This window comes from Fusarium oxysporum, chromosome 9, assembly GCF_000149955.1.
Source record: "Fusarium oxysporum f. sp. lycopersici 4287 chromosome 9, whole genome shotgun sequence".
Taxonomy (NCBI): Eukaryota; Fungi; Ascomycota; class Sordariomycetes; order Hypocreales; family Nectriaceae; genus Fusarium; species Fusarium oxysporum.
In genome coordinates this window covers 2,652,639-2,673,078 of record NC_030994.1, presented here as the reverse complement: position 1 = coordinate 2,673,078, position 20,440 = coordinate 2,652,639, and the positions used below count along the sequence as shown (strand labels likewise).

The following is a 20,440-nucleotide window of genomic DNA, read 5'->3' as shown; positions in this document are numbered from 1 at the left end:
GATTGGTATTCAGTTACGAATGAGCAAGAGCGCTCTACAACACGAATGGTATGCTTATAGAATCGAGTTTTAAAGGGCGTCAACACTCGGGTCCAAGGACCAGCTGAGTTGTTACACTCGTCTGTGTCGCTTTTGCTGGCCATAAGCCTACAGATCAGCTTCACAGGGGGGCCTTGTTTCCATGTATTGATTTATTTGCCTTTTTAAGTCGAGCTCCGTCATCACACTGTCGCGCACGCAAGCAAGCAATGCTGACGAAGAGATAGTCATGAAATCATAACTACTTTCACGACGAAGCTGCATCCCGCTTCCACCAGATATACCAGATTAGCCATTCCTCCCCGACAATTTAGATTGAGTGTGGAGGGGCATTGGCTCACCACAAAGTACATTGTACAGCAGCTCATGCTGGGGCTTTGCGGCAATAATCGCACGCAGACTACAGGTTTTCGGTTACCAGCATTCGAGCATAACCAACGGCCACTTACTCTCCAACCGTCTTTGATCAACAAACCCCTTTTTGGACAGAAGAAAACTTAAACTCCAATGTCTGGCTCGTATCTTCTGGGCGAGTAGCTTTGCCCAATTCTGTTCCATTGTAGTACATGCGCCCCTTCGAAACTTGGCAGCAATGATCCTCCGCTTGTTTCAACACACTTGAGTTACCTTATATCCTGATGCAAAACCCCGTGGTGGTTACTGAGTTAACTTGCATCACAACAGAACCTTCAACCCACCATCGATCCGAACACCGAACAAGCATCCACGAGTCCGACTCAACCCCCTCGCTTCCCGACACCGTCGAAGTCCAGCAAGTCAAAACGAGCTTACGAGCGAGAGATTTTACGCCCACGAGGCTCAGTAAAAACGGACCAAAGAATTCCGTCCCCACGATACGAATCCTGTTTTACTGCAAAACCGTCTCACGAAGAGTTGGGACCAAAGCATTGTCCTCCGAGAGGCTGCGATGTTGTCAAGTGGTCTTATTCCTCTTCAAAGCCCAACAGGACCAGCGGCGGGTTACCTCACACTCGAAGTTGACAATGAACGAACAGAAAGATATAGTCCTCATCTTCGCCGCCGCCCAGGCCTACGGCACCCACGTAGTGGCCTGGGGAGGGTCCAGCAAAGACAGCGTGGAGTGTACATAGAGCGGCTCGGAGTTTAGTAGTCTTGGTTTGGTGTAAAGGCGGTCGCCATCAGCCAGGCGAGACGGGTGAAGGCTGGGACAAGCTCGAGCTTGGATGTGGCCCTTCTTGACCCGCTCATTGACGAGCTTGCGCTGAGCACTGGAACCACTCTCGACATGGGCGTCGTCCAAGGGGATTTATTCCAAGCGGCGGCAAGTCGTTTATACTTCGAGGCTACCCTTCCCGCTATCAATGGAGTCGGTAACTACTCATCATCCCATGCCCAAATCTGACAGAGCATGACCCTCTCAGTAGATCATATCATTTACATCAAGTCAGTGGTTCTTTGCGGTAAGCTTGAGCTGTATTCATCTTACACCTTGTCAGCAGCTGATCAAGGCATGTGCCTTCTAGGGGCATTATATGTTTAGTTCTTCTTCTGGCCATCGGTCTCCTCCTCGGCTTCATCCTTCTCATTTCCATCCTCCTGAAATCTCGTCTCCTGGGCTGCAACATTGTTAGCAAACGAATCTCTCGAACCCATTCCAACTTACCACTCCACAACTCGGCGTAAACACCATCACGATCGATCAACTCCCGATGAGTGCCCATCTCCGCTACTTGTCCCTCCTTGAGGACAATGATAAGATCCGAATCAAAGATTGTTCGGAGACGATGAGCTACGAAAACACTTGTTCGACCCTTTTCTCTAAGGATACTGTTGATGTTCATCATGAGAGCCTGCTCGGTATGGGTATCCAGGGCACTTGTTGCCTCATCGAAGAAGAGCAGAGGTGGATCCTTGAGGAGCAGTCGACTAACAGCAAGACGCTGCTTCTCTCCACCGGAGATCATGAGACCTCGCTCACCAACCTTGGTATCATATCCTTCGGGGAATGACTGGATGGTGTTGTGGACGTGAGCGCGTTTGGCAACGGCAACAACCTCATCGTGCGTCGCGTTGATGGAGCCATAGCGGATGTTGTGCTCGACGGTGTCGTTGAACAAGGGGGTATCCTGAGGAACAACACCAATAGAGCGGCGAAGAGACTCGAGATTCACATCTCGAACATCTTGGTCATCAATCAAGATTCGACCACCCTGAACATCATAAGATCGGAACAAAAGACGCAGAAGAGTGGACTTTCCGCAACCGCTGGGGCCAACAACTGCGATCTTCTTTCCAGCGGGGATGGTCAATGACAAGTTTCGCAGGATCGGTCGGTTAGGGTGGTAAGCAAAGTCGACATTCTCGAACTTGATCTCACCACCCTTTGAAAGGACCAGGGGCTTCGCATCAGGCTTCTCCTTGATGTTGGCATTGACCTTTTGAAGGTTGAAGAGGGTCTCCATATCCAGGAGAGACTGTCGAAGCTCACGGTAGACGGATCCGAGGAAGTTGAGAGGAACGGAAAGCTGGAAGACAAGCTGGTTCACCATGACCAAGTCACCAACGGTCAAAGTACCCTCAGCTACACCATTGGCAGCGAGGTACATCATACCTGTAAGTGCCGACGAGAAGATGAGGTTCTGTCCACTGTTCAGGAAAGCCAGAGATGTCGCAACCTTGATGGAGTTCTTCTCGTACTGCTGAAGAGCCTTGTCATACCGCGCAACCTCAAACTTCTCGTTGTTGAAGTACTTGACAGCCTCATAGTTGATGAGCGAGTCCACTGCCACAGTGGAAGCCTTGTTATCAGCGGCATTCGCCTGTCTTCGGAATTTCGTACGCCAAGCTGTCGTCCAGATGGTGAAAGCCGTGTAGCTAACCATTGTCAAAACAGTGAGAGCAGCGAACTTTGCGCCATAGTTGTAAGTGAGAATTCCGCAAACCATGCTGATCTCCAGTGCGGTCGGCATGATATGGAAGACCATACTGGACAGAATGAAGCTGATTCCCTTTGTACCACGATCTAGAGCCCTTGTTAAACCACCAGTCTGTTTAGACAGATGGAACGTCAAGTCGAGACGCAGCAGATGATCGAATACATTACATGCCACCCTTCGGATAGCGTTCTGTGCAACAGACGCAAACACGGCGTTTCGCAATTCCTGGAATACCGTTGCGCCTATACGAGATGCGCCGTATGCAAGGATCATAGCTCCCGCAACTGTCGTCGCAGTACCTCCCACAGCAGCAATATCGATGTTCATTGAATCCACAATGCTTTTAAAGTAGAATGGCACTTGCACATTGAGAACCTTTGCGCCAATCAACAAGGACACAGCAAGACCGACTCGCAGCTTTGTACCCCAGTCATCCTTGGGCCACAGATACCTAGTCATCTCTTTCATGATAGCCCAATCGGCCTTACGCTGCTCAGTCGCAGATTTATCAACCGTCGCAAGAGGATCATTTTGTTTCGTCGGTTGTTTCTGCGCAGGAAACACGGCCGTGGGTTTCGTCGTGGCTGTGGTTTTGGTTTTCGAATCTGTGGGTGCTCGTTCGCGACGCGGGGCACATGTCCAGAATGTCTGCGTCAAACCCGGTCGCTGAGACACTGACGACAGTCGATAAAGTGCCAGACTTCTCTGAGGACATGTCCTCGACGACCGCAAGAGTAATTGAGGTATCATAGTGACTATTCGGCTCAAATCGAGCTCATCATGGGATGTGTCTGGTAGTTTATGGCGGGGGTAGCGGGATAGCGCGTCGATAAGAGGCACGAGACAACAAGGTACCGGAGCTGCCAGGGACCTTGGCTGCGATCCGGTAGCTACTTTACCTTGGCCAAAGAGGGGTTCGTTCTGTTTATTAAAAGGGGGAGAGATTTTTTGTTCTAAGCACTTGCTGGAGCTCACCTAAGAGTAAGTTGCCAGATTCAGACGGATGATGCAACCGGTTGGGGCCTGAGGCAGCCGATCATCGGAGCGCCAACCCAATGATGGCCAGGAATGGGAATGGACTTGTAAGACAGAGAATTATATGCAATTATTTAGTAGATGTCTTTTGAATATTAAATTGGATTTAGAGGTCACTTTTCGAGTGGAATTGAGTTGTTTCTCGGTATAAACGGTCAAGTAACGTTTGACTTACAGTTCAGCTTCCGAAATCTTGTGATGGATATGAACATCGCGCAATATCCAGGACAAACGTCGCCAACCCCCGACTCGAACCATTCCATTACATATATACCCCTCTAGTCAAGCCTGAAGTACGTGATTGCTATAACGAAACGTTTTCGTAAAATGTAGCTATCAGAAAAAAACTGGATATACGCTTTTTCCCGTCATGAACTCTGTCTCTATAAGTAAAGGCTACTGAGCTTCATCGGAAGTCTGAAAATCTTGTTCCATAACCTTACCATGACGAAGGGTATTTCTTCTTTTCAAGTCGCAAACTTGTGGCTTTTATAGTGTAGCAAGGCCATTATACCAGGCTGTCGTCTCCCGGTGCACAACTCAATCCCACCTTTAACGCCAGATCAAGATACTGGAGGCCTCGACAATGCAGCCTAAAGTATCCCCAACCACGCATCGCATGAAGTTCGTACTTCGTCATTCTCGAGTTACGAGATATCAACAACCCAAACGACAAAAATGATGATCTAAAACAGCAAAAGGAAAGGTCTCGGAGGGAGTCGAACCCTCGCTGGCGGAATCAGAATCCGCAGTCATAACCGTTAGACCACGAAACCAGATCTAATTGTTGGAGAACTTGTACCCGTACAGCGAAATATGATGCTGATTCTTTGAGCTGTGACACATCGATATCCACTTGGTGGACAGCAGTTGTGAAGGCCGGCCCATGAAATAGTCTCACAAATATGTCAATTGCTTGCTAGTGTGCCAAATGATGTTTCTGCCTGTCTGCCTACCTGCTCTCTTGCATTGGCTTGTATCCTGTAGGTTCCATGGCTCTCTGCTTATATGTCTGATGTGACAGTATAAGTTCAGTCAATAGCACTGAGTTCATGAGAGAGACGTCTGTACAAAAGCAAAAAGATTAATAACAATTAAACTTATATAGAGAACTATAATATTAGACGGAGTTTCTTTGAGCATTTAGTTCATTGCATTGAAAGTCCTGATGTGGTGCACCAACCACTGTAACACTCTGACTACAGTGCACAGCCCCTACAACTTACGGCTGAGCAACGCCTGTCAGCACGGGCGGGTCTGATCCATACAAGAGCTCTCAAGTTTGCATCTTCAGCAGCAAAACCACGTATCGCCTCAACTTTACCAAACTCTATTTCCTTCATCATTCATGTTGAACCACTTCAGTATTTACTGATCCCCATCTCAATATGGACCGTCTCGAGGCTCTTCTTGAGCGCCTCAATGAGACTCTCATCCCCCACGCCCAACGATATCCCCTACAAGCTATCCTTGTCACAACCATAATCCTCTTCATCACAACAAGACTCTTTACAGGCAGTTCATCTTCTTCTAGAAAGGATGGATCAAAAACGCCTCCTCTTGCACCCTTTTGGGTACCGTTGTTCGGCCATGCTCCGCGTATTTTCCTCAGTCCTTCGTCAGCTTTGACGCGCTTCAGAAATCGATATGCCCAGGGTGTCTTTTCAATCCGCTTATTCCAGAGCATTCACTCTTTTGTCTTTCGACCTTCACTTGTGGCTCGTCTTCTTGAGCAGCCGGAATCTGTCGCCGATAAGGAGTATGTTGCACGACGGATTATGATGACCAATTTTGGCCTCTCGAAGCAGGATCTTGCTGCTTATGATAAAGCTGCTCCTGAGGTGTATCAAATCACCAAGGAGTATCTGAGCGGTTCTCATCTTGATACCCTGGCCAAGGCTACGCTTCGAGATCTTGACGACAATGCTGCTGATGCAATCTCCTTCAACAGCTATCCCACTGATCAGATGGACTGGGAACGTCAAGCAAATGCAGAACTTTTGGAGGACACTGGAGACGAAAAGATCATGGCTGTGGACTTCTTTGAACTAATGAAGACCTTCATCGCCAGAACAGCCACCATCTCAGTCTTCGGCACAGACTTCGTCGAGATCTATCCCGATATCTGGTCTCATCTGTGGATCTTCAACGATGCTTTCCACTCGCTGGCAATGGGTGTTCCCGTATGGGCGCCTTTCCCAAGCTCTCAGCGCGCCAGAATCGCTCTTGGAAGACTACTCACATTCATGCGGGAGTATCACACCGAGTTGGACAAGTTTCTCAGCGATGAAGAACCGGCTACGAAATGGCAGGATTTTCACACCATCAGCCCTCTTGTACGCGCCAGGACCGAAGTCTACCGAAAACATGGTCTACCAATCGATGTCCGCGCTACATTTGATGTTGCTCTTCTTTGGGCGACTACTGTCAACTCTACATCGCTCATCTCATGGTCTCTATTCGAATTGTACCAAGACCCTGTTCTTCTATCTCAAATCCGCGAACAAATCACCCCATTCGTCAAGATCGTCCAGCCTAAAAACGATTTCGGTGGCGCCGTTTGGATTCCTCCTCAGGTTCAGAAACTTGACCTGGAAGGTCTTGTTACTAAATGCCCTCTGCTTCAGGGAGTATACCTTGAGACATTGAGGTTATACGGTGGAGGATGGTCAGCGCGGTATCTGAAGGAGGATGTGATTCTCAAAGGCAAGGAAGACAGCTTTGTTCTGAAGAAGGGAACGTTCGCACACATTGTGAATGATCTGCATCACTCTGATCCCAGAAGCTTCACAGATGCCAAGGTCTGGCAAGTTGGACGATACCTCGAAGATACAGTGGACAAGAAGGGTGTCAAGACGCAGAGAGCTGAACCATGCACAGTCCGAGCATCAGGTATGTTTATCCTCTTACATGGCAGTCGAGGACTAACTAACATTTCTAGATGGAACATTGACGATGTGTGATGATTCGGAGTTTACGTTGAGAAAGGTGCTCATGTATATCTCAGTGTTTATCAGCCTTTACGAACTCGAACCCGCGGGGAGTGAAAGATGGCCATCGCCTTCGGTAGTCAAGGGAGTTGCTTCAGCGCAACCGTGGAGGTCTGTTAGATTGTGGGTAAGGCGAAGGTCGCCGCAACCTCAATGAGTGGCATGCTGCCGTCCCTGAGTTGCACCAGCATGTTCGATACAGGGACAAAGAGGAATTTATGATAATAGATTGTTCGGCATGCACCAAAGTTTCGACGGTTTGCTACTACTTACGTGAAGAGTTCCCATGGCTGAACATGGTGCAAAGATTATCAGTGCATCTTACATTCCTACTATCAGCCAAGTTGTCTCAGGTCATCGAAGCTTCCAACAACAACACTGACTCACAAGGTTCACATGATCGCTCATATCTTCACAAAGTCCCATCACTCATCGATGCCATTACGGCCTGTTTCAAGATCCCAGCCCATATGTGAGCCCTAGTGGGGCGTAGTGTCTTCTCCAGCACAAAAATTACCCACAACACCAAAAAGATGATCTTGAGGAGCGTATCTCCCCCGGGAAGGCTCGAACTTCCGATCTCCCGATTGTCTGCAAGTAACAGTCGGACGCTTTAGCCAACTAAGCCACAGGGGATGAGCTGATTTGATGAAGGCCGCCACGGAATTGGGTACTATGTTGGTGAGGGTAGCAGTTTCGCGACAGCTGAGACGCAAGGTGACAGAAATTAAGAGTTGGAGAGTTGGAGAGGATACTTGACTACGAGTTGAGTAGAGTTTGTGGAGAAACAGTGGTGAAACGAACAGAGGCAGATGTAACATCATCCAGTCCAGTTTTGGTGATGTTAGCTCAGAGGGGACTCTACAGTCCACAGGTTAGACAATGCCAGACGACAGAAGCAAAAAGTGTCCGTTCGACATTTGGTACGGCTGAAAATGCAAAGATGCAAGTCAAAGTTCTCTAACATATCATGCAACAGTTGTCTCAGGTCTGAGCGAGGACAGCTCTGTTGTTCAAAGGCCCGGGCCAGCCTTCCGCCAGACATTAAATGTCATAAGCCATAGAGTCAATTGACCTCCAACGTCAACTCAACGGCAACTCAAGCTCCGTAGACCCAAAAACACAGCAATCATTTGGCATTCTCAACATAAAAAATAGATGGAATTAGCAAAAGAGAACTCCCCCGGGAAGGCTCGAACTTCCGATCTCCCGATTGTCTATTTAATAACAGTCGGACGCTTTAGCCAACTAAGCCACAGGGGACAGGTTGTGCTGTTTGTTGAAGAACGTGGCTGTAACAGCGTTCCTCAATCCTTGCCCAACTCTTTCGCGAGTCTGTGAAACAGATTTCCGGTCAGCAGTTTCAATCGAAGGAATAGTAGACGTGGCTCAGTATTTAATGGCTTTTGTTGTTGGGTTCGTACTTGGAGAATGGATTGCTAGTGTCAGATTGTGCGTGGCTGTGAGTGAGTTTGTTAGCTTGACAAGTGTCACATCAGCTCATCTGGTATGTTCAGTTCACGATGCAACAAGAACTCATACAACCATAGGGTCTGTGAATCAATAAAAGGACAGCTATTTTTGCTAGAGTGTCTCACTCTATTGCCAATTGATTCAATGCCAAAGCCATTGACCTAGTCTCATGTATTTACACCAGGTTGGAAGATTACCCTGTATCATGGCCCGCAACTTCTGGGGGCAAACTCATATCATCATATCGGTCATTACCGAAACCAACACCGTCAATGGCTATGAAGACTGAGCCTTGCTATCCAATATTGATTTGAAACTTCTTCTGCTGACATGACTCTTCCTCGAAGCCAACAACCATCCTTCACAGTCTAGAAGTGGCTATGCAAACAGAAAGGGGTAATCTCAAAGAACAACAATTTTCCAGAAAATTAACAGTGGATCTCTTCATTCCTGCATATTGTTTATCTGGGGAATCTTCATGACATTTTCGTCATGCGGCGATCCTACGGCCGGGGTTCGGAGTGTGTGATCGGCCAGGCATCAAAAACGGGGCCGAGATCTTCGGAGCCGGACCCGGTAAAGGATCAAACTAAGCAATTTACATTCCGGGGCTGTGTCAAGGCTGAGCAATGAGCTTAACAGTTGTTGTACCAAAAGATATCCTTGATTATCAGGTGATGAGATGGAGACAGAGATTAGCGGTCTGCCTTGTGGAGTTGAGCTTGTTTTGAGGCTCAGTTGTCTAGGGCCAACAGTTGAGGGCCAGCAATTGAAGACCTAGATCTTACCCAAGCGCCAGGTAGACGGTGCGCAGTAAGAGGTAAAATTAGCTAAGGACAATATCCTTGGTAATTTATGAGCATATCACCATAAGCTTTAGGAGAATCATCAGAAGGGTTAGGGCTGAGAAGACCAAAGCTTAGTCTTGGAATACATTGACTCATCATGAAAGTGTCCATACCTAGCCATCAGGCTTGCCCGACTTACACGAGGGATATCTCAAGTGGCAAATGATCAAGGCACTGCTGGGCGACACCTGGAGATATTGGATGTCGACAACATGAGATGTTAGCGCCGGGAATCATTCTAGAATGTTATCCCCATCCAACAGCTAAAGCTACGGCTTCTTGCTTCCGGCCATTTCCAGATACAGCAAATGCCATCCCGGCATCGCCAAGCCGAAGGGTGACCAACAATGACAAGTGGATGGACATTGACTTGAACAATTCCAAGAGGCAGTGCAACTGATCACACGTCCCTGACCCAATGACATTACACGTCCAACAGCGCTCGAGTTATCCTCTTCTGGACTTGCGCTCATGATATGATTGGTCAGGGTCGGTCAGTAGCTCTGCCGAGTCTCCGTGGGTGAAAAAGTCCAGCGGTCATGGAAACCAACAACAATCGGGCGTAATGACAAGTGTTAGCCAAACTATCGTGGCCGTTTATCCTCAAAGAGGCGGAGTAGATTCAGGGATCTGCACTATTTGCCTCTGGCCCTGGGGCTAGTCTCTCGTCTTGTTGAAGCTATCTCCGAGAATGGACCGTGGTTCAACAACATTGACGTGAGAAGACATCGCCCTGTGAGGCAGAAACAAAAGACATTACCGTATATGTCATTCGAGTAATGCTTGGCCAACGCACATCGTTACCGGGTTCACCAAAGCCGAGAGCTTACCAAAAGTCTTGGCCATATCATGGATTTGAGCAAACGTGTCTTATTCCCATAGTTCAATTCAGAAAGCAAATATCGACACTGACGAACCCTCCATCGTTAGAGTTCAGGTTAAACCCTCAAATGGCTTGTGATTGTCATTTCCTGATTTGATAATGCCTCGTCCCATATCCCATCGTGTTGGTCGTATTCCCGCGACGAAATCAAGAGCTCTTTCTCATGCAGGAGCCTAGCGGCACCTCCAAGCCTTGCGCCCCACAAGTCCCTTCCGGTAAGATCATGTAGGCGAATCATAAATCACCGCCAAGGGGGCTGCATGCCACACGGACTCCACAATGTGGAAAGTAGATCGCTCTTTCCCCGTGTCACCTGTGCACCAGCTCAAGGTTCCAGGCTACAGGGGTAGAGGGGGCAAGAAAACTTCAGAGGTATTAGCTTAGATGACAAAAATATTTAGGTAAGTTTAGTATGAATTTAGTGGGCCTTAGACTAGTCATTTTTGACATCTTGCCCTCGGGTCGGAAGTTTTCTTGCTCCCTGATGCCTGCGCCTGCATCTGCACTGCACGAAGCTTGGGTTGTGTCGGGTGCGACTTCCCATGGGGTCGACGTCACCTCATTGACCTGACGTTAGGTCGTAGCTCTGAAGGAAGGATGTATGAGCTGAGCTTGAGGGTGGGTTGAACCTGCCCGACAACATTAAATAACACCCTCTCCCCGCCTCCAACGTGAAACATTTGCATCTTGTCACTGACATTCCATCACCTAACAAAACAACATTGATCATCGAGTATCTCGCAACTTCTTTGATCAACCCTAAACAACTTTCAAGTAAACCATTTCTCGAATCAACACAGCACAACACACTTCACAATCCACAATGTCGTCCACTGAGGGCATGATCAACGGCGGAAGCTCTTCCGCAAACCCAACTAAGGCTCCTGTGATGGAGGGCAACGGAGGCTTCATGGCACAGCACAAGATGGCAGTTGAGCCTCCCAAGAAAGAAGATCTCCAGCGCAGTTATGCGACTGTTGTTGAGAACGATGCCAACCCCAAGGGCTGGTATGGTTCGATGAGTGAGTATCAAGGAAATCATGATATTGACACTTCGGCTAAAACCTCTAGTGAACGCTCTCGGAACTATCATTGGAACCATGGGTGCCGTTCCCTGCTGCATCATCTGCCCCAACCCCTTCAAGGAGGTCAACCAGGGTAACGTCGGCCTCGTCACGAAGTTCGGAAAGTTCTACAAGGCCGTCGATCCTGGTCTGGTTAATATCAACCCTCTCAGCGAGCGACTTATTCAGATCGATGTAAAGATTCAGACCACAGAGGTGCCCGAGCAGATTTGCATGACGAAGGACAACGTTACTCTTCGCTTGACCTCAGTTATCTACTACCACATTGTCTCCCCTCACAAGGCTGCTTTCGGTATCAATAACGTGAAGCAGGCTCTCATGGAGCGCACTCAGACCACTCTCCGGCACGTCGTCGGTGCTCGCGTTCTTCAGGATGTCATCGAGCGCCGTGAAGAGATTGCTCAGTCCATTGGAGAAATCATTGAAGACGTCGCCGCTGGATGGGGTGTTCAGGTTGAGAGCATGCTCATCAAGGATATTGTCTTCAGTCAGGAGCTGCAGGAGTCACTCTCTATGGCTGCTCAGAGCAAGCGTATCGGTGAAAGCAAGATCATTGCCGCTAAGGCTGAGGTAACATTCTACCTCATTTTTCACTTGGTCACATATGACTAACATACTCCTCCTAGGTCGAATCCGCCAAGCTTATGCGACAAGCTGCCGATATCCTGAGTTCGGCTCCTGCCATGCAGATCCGATACCTCGAGGCTATGCAAGCCATGGCCAAGTCTGCTAATAGCAAGGTTATTTTCTTACCTGCTGCTAATCAGACCATGGGCAACGCTCTCAACGCCGCCATGGCCAACCAAACTGGCGAATCCAGCGCTCGTGCCCTGGATAACGAAAATGACTTTGGAGGTCAGGACCCAGGTTTCCAACAGGCCATGAACGCCCGCGTCGTGGAGAACATCTAATCACGGCGTTCTTCCCTCGTGCGTATCACTTGAGGCAATGGGCTAACGCTTGAGGGTTCCCGTTTCGGGTTCTAGCCTGGTCTACTTGATTTCGGAAGCATTGGCTCGACTGCTCTCTTCTCGTCTTCATCAGAGCTACACCCCAGCTTTGCCCGTCTAACTCAACTGAATGACCTGTCACGTTTTTGCTTTCGACGCTGCACTCTGATACCCATCTCAACAACAATCGCCATCGCTCATTGCGCTTCTTCACTTTTAGTGTATGTATTCTACTTTCTTCTTCTATCGAGGGAGTGGTGGTGGATAGGGGTGGTGTCTTGTGCCTCTTCTTTTTGGTGATGGATACCCTTGGTTTGCTCAGATGAGCATTTAATGAGGATGGTTTCTGAATGATCCCTTAACGTCATGGAAAATACCCAATCGCTATGAATATACCCTTTTCCTTCTGATATTGCTGTGTTGGTGAAAGTGTTTCGTCTGATTGTGTACCTGAAGACTCTGCCGGCTGTACTGGCCTGAGAAACTTGGGGTGGCTGGCCTCAGAACATAAAAACAACTAAAAGCTTCAAAATTCATGGACCCTAAAATTGCCTGAGTTTTATGCTAGATTTACTTAACTTAGGTAACTTTAGTAAGTTTAGGTAAATTTAGGATAGTCTTGATCTTTGTACCTCCTCTACGATACGATGACTATCAACAAATACTTCAACCCACTCGTATATATAGAAAATGGACTAGATATCACGTTGCTCGACGATTCATGATCACGATTTCAACTCATTTAGCAATCACAATATCCAGGGCAGGCCAAACTTGAGGATTAACTTTTAAACTTGACAATTTTCTCTTCTATATCCCTCTGTTCACCCTCCCGTAATGATACATCAAAGCATAGTAATTCCTCTCCAGAAGTCACCGCGCATCCACCCAGGGGACGGGGAGGGGACAGAGGGTCAAGTTGAAAATACGAAAAAGGGATAAAACCAAATCACGCCAATATGCCCTCCACCCAAACGCCAGCCAGCCAGGAAACAAGGTGCGGGCAGAAGATGCCATGCCAGGAGTCTCTCAGGTATCATATATCTACACATCGGGAACCGTCCAATAGTCTGTTGTTGGGTTGACTTGAAATATGATCTTTCGTTTTGGAGCGGGTTCGTCGTCAGTGTTTAGACGAGTACGAGTAAAGCAGGTAGGATGAGATTGGTTAACCTCAAAGTCCTACAATTGTGTCTGATTCAGCATCGTCACGACTTGCGCCGTGGACGTTTACTTGAGGGCCTCTAAGCCTCAGAGTGTCGCTTCTTCTTCTTCTGCTTCTTCTCCTTCTTGGGCTCCTCGTCTTCTGAGTCGTCGTGCTTGCGCTTCTTCTTGCCATCAGTCTCTTCGGCGGCGGGTTGCGACTTGGAAGGTGTGGCCTTCTCCTCGGCCTTTCGCAGCTTCTTGAGTTCCTTCTTGCTGATGACCTTGGGTGTGCCATCGGCGTTCAGCTCAACGTCACCTCGCTCGTACTTGCGCTTGAACTTCTTGACTGAGATACCGGCCTCCTCGGCAAGGCGCTCGTAATCGGCCTCGGAGAGCTTCTTGGGCTTGCCAGGAGTGGCAGCCTCGTCGTCGCTGTCATCCTCAGCATCCTTCATCTCCTCGTCAACCTCCTCGATGAGCTTCTTGGCCTTCTTGAGCTTCTTTGCGGGGGTAGCTTCGTTGGTCTCCTCATCATCAGCAACACCATCGGCGTCACCGTTGTATCGGCGGGTCTCCTTGAGAGTGAACTGACCAGCACCAACAATCTCACCAGAGGGGGTGACGTTGGCGCCCTTGGGTAGAAGAGGCTTGCCCTCGAGCTTGCGGAGGTGGTTCTCAAGCTTGATGCGGTTGCTGAGACCAAGGATAGCGCGCTCCTCCTCATCAGCGTCGTCTTCGGCATCACCTAGGGCATCGACACGGAGACCTAGAGCAGCCTTGGCAGACAGCATACGAGCGATCTTACCCTTGTTTCGGCCGGTCGCCTGACCGATGAGTGAAGAGTGGTAGATGAGACCGTACTTAGGTGTATCGTGCTTAGTCTTGAGAGCGCGGAAGAGGGCCTTCTCGGCACCGAGAATCTGGATGGTGGAACCAGGAGACTTGGCCAAGCTGATGAGAGAGCCAGCGTGGGCAATGAGACGTGCACCGACGAGGTAGCCAACGAGAGCAGTCAGGTTGGGAGCGATAGCGCGCATGCGGCTCTCGAGGTACGAGGACAGCTGTGTTCGGTAGTTGGAGTAGACAATGACCTGGTCAGCCAGGAGCTTAATGTTGTCAAGATCCTCATCGGTGATCTCGGTACCCATGCTGATCTCGGCGGCAGCCTTGATGGAAGTCTCAATCTCCTCGGGAAGAATCTCAGAGAGGTCGCTATCGGCAATGTTGGTGCGCATGCCAACAGCAAGAATGACGCGAGCGTAAGCCAAGTTGTCGTTGAGAATCTTGGCCATCTCAGGGAAGTGCCATCCGTACCACTCCTTGGTTCGCATAGCGTAGACGTTGAGCTCCTTGTCGAGGTCGTCGAGAAGCTTAATAGCCTGGATGATCATGGAGTCGACCTTATCGGCAGAGAACTTGAGCTTGTGACGCGACATGGAGTGAGAAAGACCCAGGGCCATGCGGTCAAAGTTCTCCTCGAGCAGACCAGGGATAAGGTTGGGCAATCCACCTCGAATGCCACGGAAGAGGTCCATAGTGTTGGAGCCAGAAACAGGAGAAATGTTGAGCGAGGGCATGTTAGAGATGGCAGTACCCAGCTTCATATCGGCGACGGCGAGCGAAGCCTTCTTCTCGGACTTCAGGTCGTCGAGGAGTTGGGTGAGAAGCTCAGGGACCTTGCCCTCCTTGAGAGACGCAGCTTCTTCGAGAGCGGTAGCGGCGCTGTCGAACTTGACAAACTTCTTGAGCTTGAGCCTATTAAGGGGAAAGATGTCAGCTAAACTCTTGATGGTATTTCGCCATTTGGCGATGGTCCACTCTGCCATTGAAGACATTTTCGGGTGCTCAATGGCATAGGTTTTCGCAAATAAAAAATGTTCAAAAAACTTACATCTCAACGACCTTCTCAGGTCGTCCAAGCTCAGCAGCGAGTTCCTCGTTCTTGAGCATCTTCTTATCAGTAGCCTTGAACAGGCCATAGCTGCCAATTGTTAGCCCATGCCTTGGTAGACCTTTACCTACCTCGCCATCATGAATTGATGGTCGAGATCAAGATCGAGAGTCGCGACTTACCCTGCCGGCGTCTCGGCAAGCACAAAGAGCGACATTGTGAATTAGTTTTGGTTCCTTCCTTCTGGTCTCGCTCTATTCGATTGGCGTCGTGGCTTCCTCGCGAGGCACAGTCCGGTTCGTTGTGCGCGGCTGCGAAAGGAAAGATCGAGGGTGGGCTGGCGATGGAAAAATTTCAGATGAAGCTTGGGAAGGTTCCACTCAATTTTTTTGGTCTTGGTTCTGGCGCGGAAAGTGTGATGCAGGTTCTTCGGCTGCCGGAGCTACCTAGTTCCGGTTTCTGCATCAGGTACGTACCCCCAGCCACGGACTCCTGGCCACTCACGTGTCGACGCTCGCGACAGGATGTCTGGGCAAGCTTGCGTCGCAGGCTGAGGTTTGTTAGGCGGCCAACTTAAACAATCCAGTTGATTCATCGCCTCGGCCACGAAGACGCCCTATTGCCCTCAAGACCTGAAATACGATAGATCAAGGCCGACCGAACTACCACGAACGAGAATCAAGATGGAGGGTCTTCTCTACAACGTCAACGGCGGGTGCGTATTAGCTTGAAGATGGAGCTTCATACGAGTGGTTCTGGAGACTAATCATAAGGAACAGCTACGTCGAAGGAATTGTCCGAGGCTACCGCAACGGTCTTCTCACAGGCGCTGCCTACAACAACTTGACTCAATGCGAGACGATTGATGGTACGCGACGATGACTTCATCACCAACTCCAGTATACTAACGACTACAAGATCTCAAGCTTCAGCTTGGCCCTTCATATGGCGATTTCCTCGCTTCCCTACCACCTAACCCCTCGACTTCAGCTCTCGCAGCCAAGACCACCGACAAGCTCATCTCAGAGTTCCGATATGTGCGCGCTCAAGCTGTCGGCTCCCTTGCTACCTTTATGGACTACGTCACCTACGGCTACATGATCGACAACGTCGCCCTTCTCATCACAGGAACCCTTCATGAGCGGGATACCCGTGAGCTTCTTGAGCGGTGCCATCCTCTGGGATGGTTCGAGACTATGCCAGTTCTCTGCGTTGCTACAAACATCGAGGAACTTTACAACAGTGTGCTTATCGAGACCCCTCTTGCCCCATACTTCAAGGGCAGTCTTAGCCACCAGGATCTCGACGAGTTGAACATTGAGATTGTGCGAAACACACTCTACAAGAACTACCTTGAGGACTTTTACAACTTTGTCAACACTCACCCTGAGATGGCTGGTTCACCCACTGCTGAGGTCATGTCTGAGATTCTCGAGTTCGAGGCTGACCGCCGAGCCATCAACATCACACTCAACTCTTTCGGCACAGACCTTTCCAAGCAAGACCGTAACAAGCTCTACCCCAACTTTGGCAAGCTTTACCCTGAAGGAACTCTCATGCTCTCCCGAGCTGAGGACCCTGAGGGTGTTCGTCTGGCAGTTGATGGTGTTCATGACTACAAGTCTTTCTTTGACGCCATCTCAGTCGGCGGCGGCCCCTCAGGGCCTGGAAACATGGGTGGCGGCGCTGGTGAGACCAAGACCCTGGAGGATATGTTTTACCAGAAGGAGATGGAGATTTCCAAGAAGGCTTTCACCAGGCAGTTCACTCACGCCATTGTCTACGCTTGGGTAAAGCTCCGAGAACAGGTTAGTAAATCCAACATGAGTACCTCTCATCAGACTAACAAACCACAGGAAATCCGCAACATTACCTGGATTGCCGAATGCATAGCTCAGAACCAGAAGGAGCGCATCGGCAACTACATCAGCGTCTTTTAAATCGAGTATGAGTATTGGCATCGTTTTCATTTTTAGCAGGATTTTGTGTAGTATAGCAGCAACTGAGCTCGTAATGGCACGGATTAGTTCCCACACTGGCGCAAAGGACAGATAGGTAGATGCAAAAGGCGGCATCGTCGCTCCATCTTTCAGGTGGCTTGTATTGTACATAGAGAGAAACAAGTTATTCTACAAAATCATCTCAGCTCCCGCCCTGTCTTACAGCGAGATCTGGTCCTTCCATGTCGCAGGTGTAAGACCCAGCTTCTCAACCATGTGAGTCCATCGCTCACTTCCCCTCTCCTTGCGGTCCATGTACTTCATCAGCTTTTGCCTTCGGTGCAGCAATAATCTCAAGTTTCGCTTGTTGTGCTTATCCTTGTATCCTCTGTTGATCTGCAGAGCCTGAGAGAGGTTGTTGATCTTGGTTGTTAAGATAGCAATCTGGACCTCGGAGCTGCCTGTATCAGGACCGCTTCGGGGTGGCATGTCCACTTTGTTGGGATGAATTGACTTTGGCTTGCCCTGCAGAACCAGGTCTGTATTGTGACGACCAAATTCCTCAACGATTCGTCTCACGTTGGCGTGGAAGCGGTCCTTTGCGCTGCTGTTACTGAGCGATGTGATACGGCGCAGAGCCTCAATAGCCTTCTGGTGGCGCTGCTCGTGTTGCTTCGTCTTATCCTCTCCCCTTCCGGGTTCCATCTGTGACTCGACCACGCCGATCATGGGCTTGGTAAGGGTATATGCGTGCTTGACAGCCTCAGTGAGTTCTGAGTCGGTAAGGAAGTAGTTTCGTAGTTCCGGAGATGTCGGTAGCTCATGTGCTTCGGCGAGCGGGTTTCCACTTCCATCCACAGGAACACGGGATGTAGCCTCTTGGCCAGCCGATTCAAGAGACTCTATAAAGGGAGTTGTCTTTCCCTTGACAGGATCACCCCACGCCTCATCCCTCTCACGGGCGAGCTCCTCACGCCGTTGCACATTGGCAGCCTTTCGCTGTTGAGCCTGAGCCCATCGGTAGGGATCCTGTTTCGCCTTGCGCTTCTTCTCACGCTGGGACAAGTTGGCCGTTTGGACGATGGGGAGAAAGTTCGGGGTAGCGGGCTTTGCGGCGGGTCGGAGGCAGACTGAACAATTGATTAGCATTGAAGAATCTAATGGCAATATAAATACATACGGTTCAATGTGCCAAAGCGCGGCAGCGCCGGTATTCTAGGGGGCATGATTGAAGCATGAACCTACTGCTTTGATACAGAGACTGATGGATTGTCGTCCAAAGCCCGCCCCAAATTTTCCTTAGCCCACCCTGCCAATGCCGTACCAGAAGCCCGCTGAGTACCAAAACGGCTTAGCGTCGCCATCACGTGGAGATACTGCACCTTGAACTCTTATCGCTTAGCTAGCCCATGTTTAGCCTAGCGGATTCAGGGCCATCAGGGCTTCCCACCACACACATTTTGGTGGTCTCAAAATTCCGTCGCGAACTTCTCGATTTGCGATTCTTTGCACGCAACACCACAATCCTCTTCGCCGTCACCTTCCAAGCCATCCTTCCTTTTCGTCACCCAAGACAAGAGAAGATAACCCGTCAAGATGGCTCCCTCCAACCTGCCCGCCCTCTTCAACGCTACCAGCCAGGACATTGAGACCCTCCTGGCTGCTCAGTGCCACCTCGGCTCCAAGAACCTCCAGGTTCACATGGAGAACTACCTCTGGAAGACCCGTGCCGATGGTGTCAACGTCATCAACGTTGGCAAGACCTGGTATGTTTGAATTGGAATTTTGGTGGAATTTTTGGGCTTCAAGATTGTTCAGAGGGATGGTTGAAAGCGCATGTTCGAATTGCGAAAAAATGAAGCTATTCGGAGGAGGGGCAGACAATCTTGAAACCAAAACACCAAATGTTTTCGCACACAATTGCTAATAGCGCATCTTACAGGGAGAAGATCGTTTTGGCTGCCCGTATCATCGCTGCCGTCGACAACCCCGCCGATATCTGTGTCATCTCTGCCCGTCCCTACGGTCAGCGTGCCGTCCTCAAGTTCGCCGCCCACACTGGTGCCACCGCCATCGCTGGTCGCTTCACCCCCGGTTCCTTCACCAACTACATCACCCGATCTTTCAAGGAGCCCCGTCTGATCATCGTCACCGACCCCCGCACCGACGCCCAGGCCATCAAGGAGGCTTCCTACGTCAACATCCCCGTCATTGCCCTCGCCGACACTGACTCTCCCACCGAGTACGTTGACGTTGCCATCCCCACCAACAACAAGGGTCGCCACGCCATTGGTGCCGTCTGGTGGATGCTCGCCCGTGAGGTCCTCCGTCTCCGTGGTACCATCTACAACCGCGAGACCCCCTGGGACGTCATGGTCGATCTTTACTTCTGTATGTTTCCCATCAACTAACACCAGCAATACATACTAACCACTCGCAGACCGTGACCCCGAGGCTGAGGCTGAGGACAAGGTTGAGGAGGAGAAGCTCCCCGGCGCTGACGAGGAGGGTCCCGCTGCTATCGAGTCCGGCTTCCAGAACTCCGCTGGTGCTGACTGGGAGACTCCCGCCGCTGGCTTCGCTGGTGCCACCGGTGCCGCTGCCCCCGGCTGGGACGGTGCTGCCGGTGAGGAGTGGGGTGCTGCCCCCGCCAACACTGAGTGGGCTGCTTCCGCCGAGGCCCCCAAGGAGTCTCAGTGGTAGGGTACTGAGGCCCAGGAGGGTGATGGCCAGGGACACCAAGAGCCTGCCATTGACTGGTAAAACAAGAATTCAAAAAAGAGGATACCAAAACAAATTCAAAACAGAGATTGAATTTTGGAACGGTTTTACGACGAGAGAGAGAGAGCAGAAAAGCGTGTGGATGTGTGTTGTGGTTCAATCAAACTATTCGACAACGTTAACCTTTTCTTTCCCCCCTTTCGATAACACAATTCTTCTTGCTGACTATCTTACGAATTAACATCCGTGGGAATTGAGGTTTTCAACTCGGCGGTGCTAATGAGGGAAAGATACTCTCCTCCTTGTTTTGGGATGGAGAGGGAAAGCCCTGCGCTGCTGAGGGGATGGACTTGATCGTTATCCCGCCTCGTTTCTATGGAATTTGTATTGATGCGAGAAAAGTCAAAATATGAGTCGTCTGACCTGGGTTTGCCCATGACATGATTAAGTGCAGTAAATATGCCTGTGAAGTCTTGTGTTTGTTTACTGGTAAAACTTCTGTAGACCAAGTTGGTGATGAT

General features: G+C 49.8%; 8 protein-coding genes and 3 non-coding genes across 19 annotated transcripts; 5 read left to right on the top strand and 6 right to left on the bottom strand.

The window, feature by feature from the left end:
• Window positions 1-179: 179 nt before the first annotated feature.
• Window positions 180-4,208, bottom strand: FOXG_12846 (iron-sulfur clusters transporter ATM1, mitochondrial). 2 transcript variants are annotated; one of them, XM_018392763.1, is made up of 3 exons: window positions 1,685-4,208; window positions 489-1,637; window positions 180-439 (listed from the first exon to the last, which is right to left on the bottom strand). In XM_018392763.1, the coding sequence occupies exons 1-2, from the start codon at window positions 3,705-3,707 to the stop codon at window positions 1,558-1,560; spliced, it is 2,103 nt and encodes a 700-aa protein (XP_018251340.1). In that variant the 5' UTR covers window positions 3,708-4,208; the 3' UTR covers window positions 180-439; window positions 489-1,557. The 2 variants fall into 2 exon arrangements, with proteins under 2 accessions (XP_018251340.1, XP_018251339.1); XM_018392762.1 differs by having other exon boundaries at window positions 180-1,637.
• FOXG_20796 (uncharacterized protein) lies at window positions 233-4,138 on the top strand. 2 transcript variants are annotated; one of them, XM_018401103.1, is made up of 4 exons: window positions 281-1,481; window positions 1,545-2,856; window positions 2,915-2,942; window positions 3,048-4,138. In XM_018401103.1, the coding sequence occupies exon 1, from the start codon at window positions 678-680 to the stop codon at window positions 1,149-1,151; it is 474 nt and encodes a 157-aa protein (XP_018251342.1). In that variant the 5' UTR covers window positions 281-677; the 3' UTR covers window positions 1,152-1,481; window positions 1,545-2,856; window positions 2,915-2,942; window positions 3,048-4,138. The 2 variants fall into 2 exon arrangements, with proteins under 2 accessions (XP_018251341.1, XP_018251342.1); XM_018401102.1 differs by having other exon boundaries at window positions 233-1,391; window positions 1,446-4,138.
• A 488-nt stretch (window positions 4,209-4,696) lies between the features above and the next one.
• On the bottom strand, window positions 4,697-4,768 carry FOXG_20795. The gene has a single exon. It is a non-coding gene; the product is annotated as a tRNA-Gln (tRNA).
• A 479-nt stretch (window positions 4,769-5,247) lies between these two features.
• FOXG_12845 (uncharacterized protein) lies at window positions 5,248-7,934 on the top strand. The gene is made up of 2 exons (XM_018392761.1): window positions 5,248-6,884; window positions 6,934-7,934. The coding sequence occupies exons 1-2, from the start codon at window positions 5,381-5,383 to the stop codon at window positions 7,137-7,139; spliced, it is 1,710 nt and encodes a 569-aa protein (XP_018251338.1). The 5' UTR covers window positions 5,248-5,380; the 3' UTR covers window positions 7,140-7,934.
• FOXG_20794 lies at window positions 7,535-7,618 on the bottom strand. The gene has a single exon. It is a non-coding gene; the product is annotated as a tRNA-Asn (tRNA).
• A 226-nt stretch (window positions 7,935-8,160) lies between the features above and the next one.
• Window positions 8,161-8,245, bottom strand: FOXG_20793. Its single transcript has one exon. It is a non-coding gene; the product is annotated as a tRNA-Asn (tRNA).
• A 2,493-nt stretch (window positions 8,246-10,738) lies between these two features.
• Window positions 10,739-14,683, top strand: FOXG_12844 (uncharacterized protein). 7 transcript variants are annotated; one of them, XM_018392757.1, is made up of 5 exons: window positions 10,873-11,208; window positions 11,258-11,841; window positions 11,898-12,126; window positions 12,258-12,442; window positions 12,678-14,683. In XM_018392757.1, the coding sequence occupies exons 1-4, from the start codon at window positions 11,010-11,012 to the stop codon at window positions 12,269-12,271; spliced, it is 1,026 nt and encodes a 341-aa protein (XP_018251334.1). In that variant the 5' UTR covers window positions 10,873-11,009; the 3' UTR covers window positions 12,272-12,442; window positions 12,678-14,683. The 7 variants fall into 7 exon arrangements, with proteins under 7 accessions (XP_018251333.1, XP_018251331.1, XP_018251336.1 ...); XM_018392756.1 differs by having other exon boundaries at window positions 10,739-11,208; window positions 12,258-14,683; XM_018392755.1 differs by having other exon boundaries at window positions 11,898-12,442; window positions 12,678-13,020.
• FOXG_12843 (uncharacterized protein) lies at window positions 10,799-15,688 on the bottom strand. The gene is made up of 3 exons (XM_018392753.1): window positions 15,441-15,688; window positions 15,259-15,348; window positions 10,799-15,122 (listed from the first exon to the last, which is right to left on the bottom strand). Exons 1-3 carry the CDS (start codon window positions 15,473-15,475, stop codon window positions 13,466-13,468), a joined length of 1,782 nt encoding a protein of 593 aa, XP_018251330.1. The 5' UTR covers window positions 15,476-15,688; the 3' UTR covers window positions 10,799-13,465.
• Window positions 15,172-17,603, top strand: FOXG_12842 (V-type proton ATPase subunit D). Its single transcript, XM_018392752.1, has 4 exons — window positions 15,172-15,973; window positions 16,038-16,126; window positions 16,177-17,066; window positions 17,115-17,603. Exons 1-4 carry the CDS (start codon window positions 15,942-15,944, stop codon window positions 17,196-17,198), a joined length of 1,095 nt encoding a protein of 364 aa, XP_018251329.1. The 5' UTR covers window positions 15,172-15,941; the 3' UTR covers window positions 17,199-17,603.
• FOXG_12841 (uncharacterized protein) lies at window positions 17,193-18,615 on the bottom strand. The gene is made up of 2 exons (XM_018392751.1): window positions 18,379-18,615; window positions 17,193-18,328 (listed from the first exon to the last, which is right to left on the bottom strand). Exons 1-2 carry the CDS (start codon window positions 18,422-18,424, stop codon window positions 17,418-17,420), a joined length of 957 nt encoding a protein of 318 aa, XP_018251328.1. The 5' UTR covers window positions 18,425-18,615; the 3' UTR covers window positions 17,193-17,417.
• Window positions 18,550-20,418, top strand: FOXG_12840 (40S ribosomal protein S0). Its single transcript, XM_018392750.1, has 3 exons — window positions 18,550-18,964; window positions 19,141-19,589; window positions 19,639-20,418. The coding sequence occupies exons 1-3, from the start codon at window positions 18,795-18,797 to the stop codon at window positions 19,899-19,901; spliced, it is 882 nt and encodes a 293-aa protein (XP_018251327.1). The 5' UTR covers window positions 18,550-18,794; the 3' UTR covers window positions 19,902-20,418.
• The last annotated feature ends 22 nt before the right edge of the window (window positions 20,419-20,440 follow it).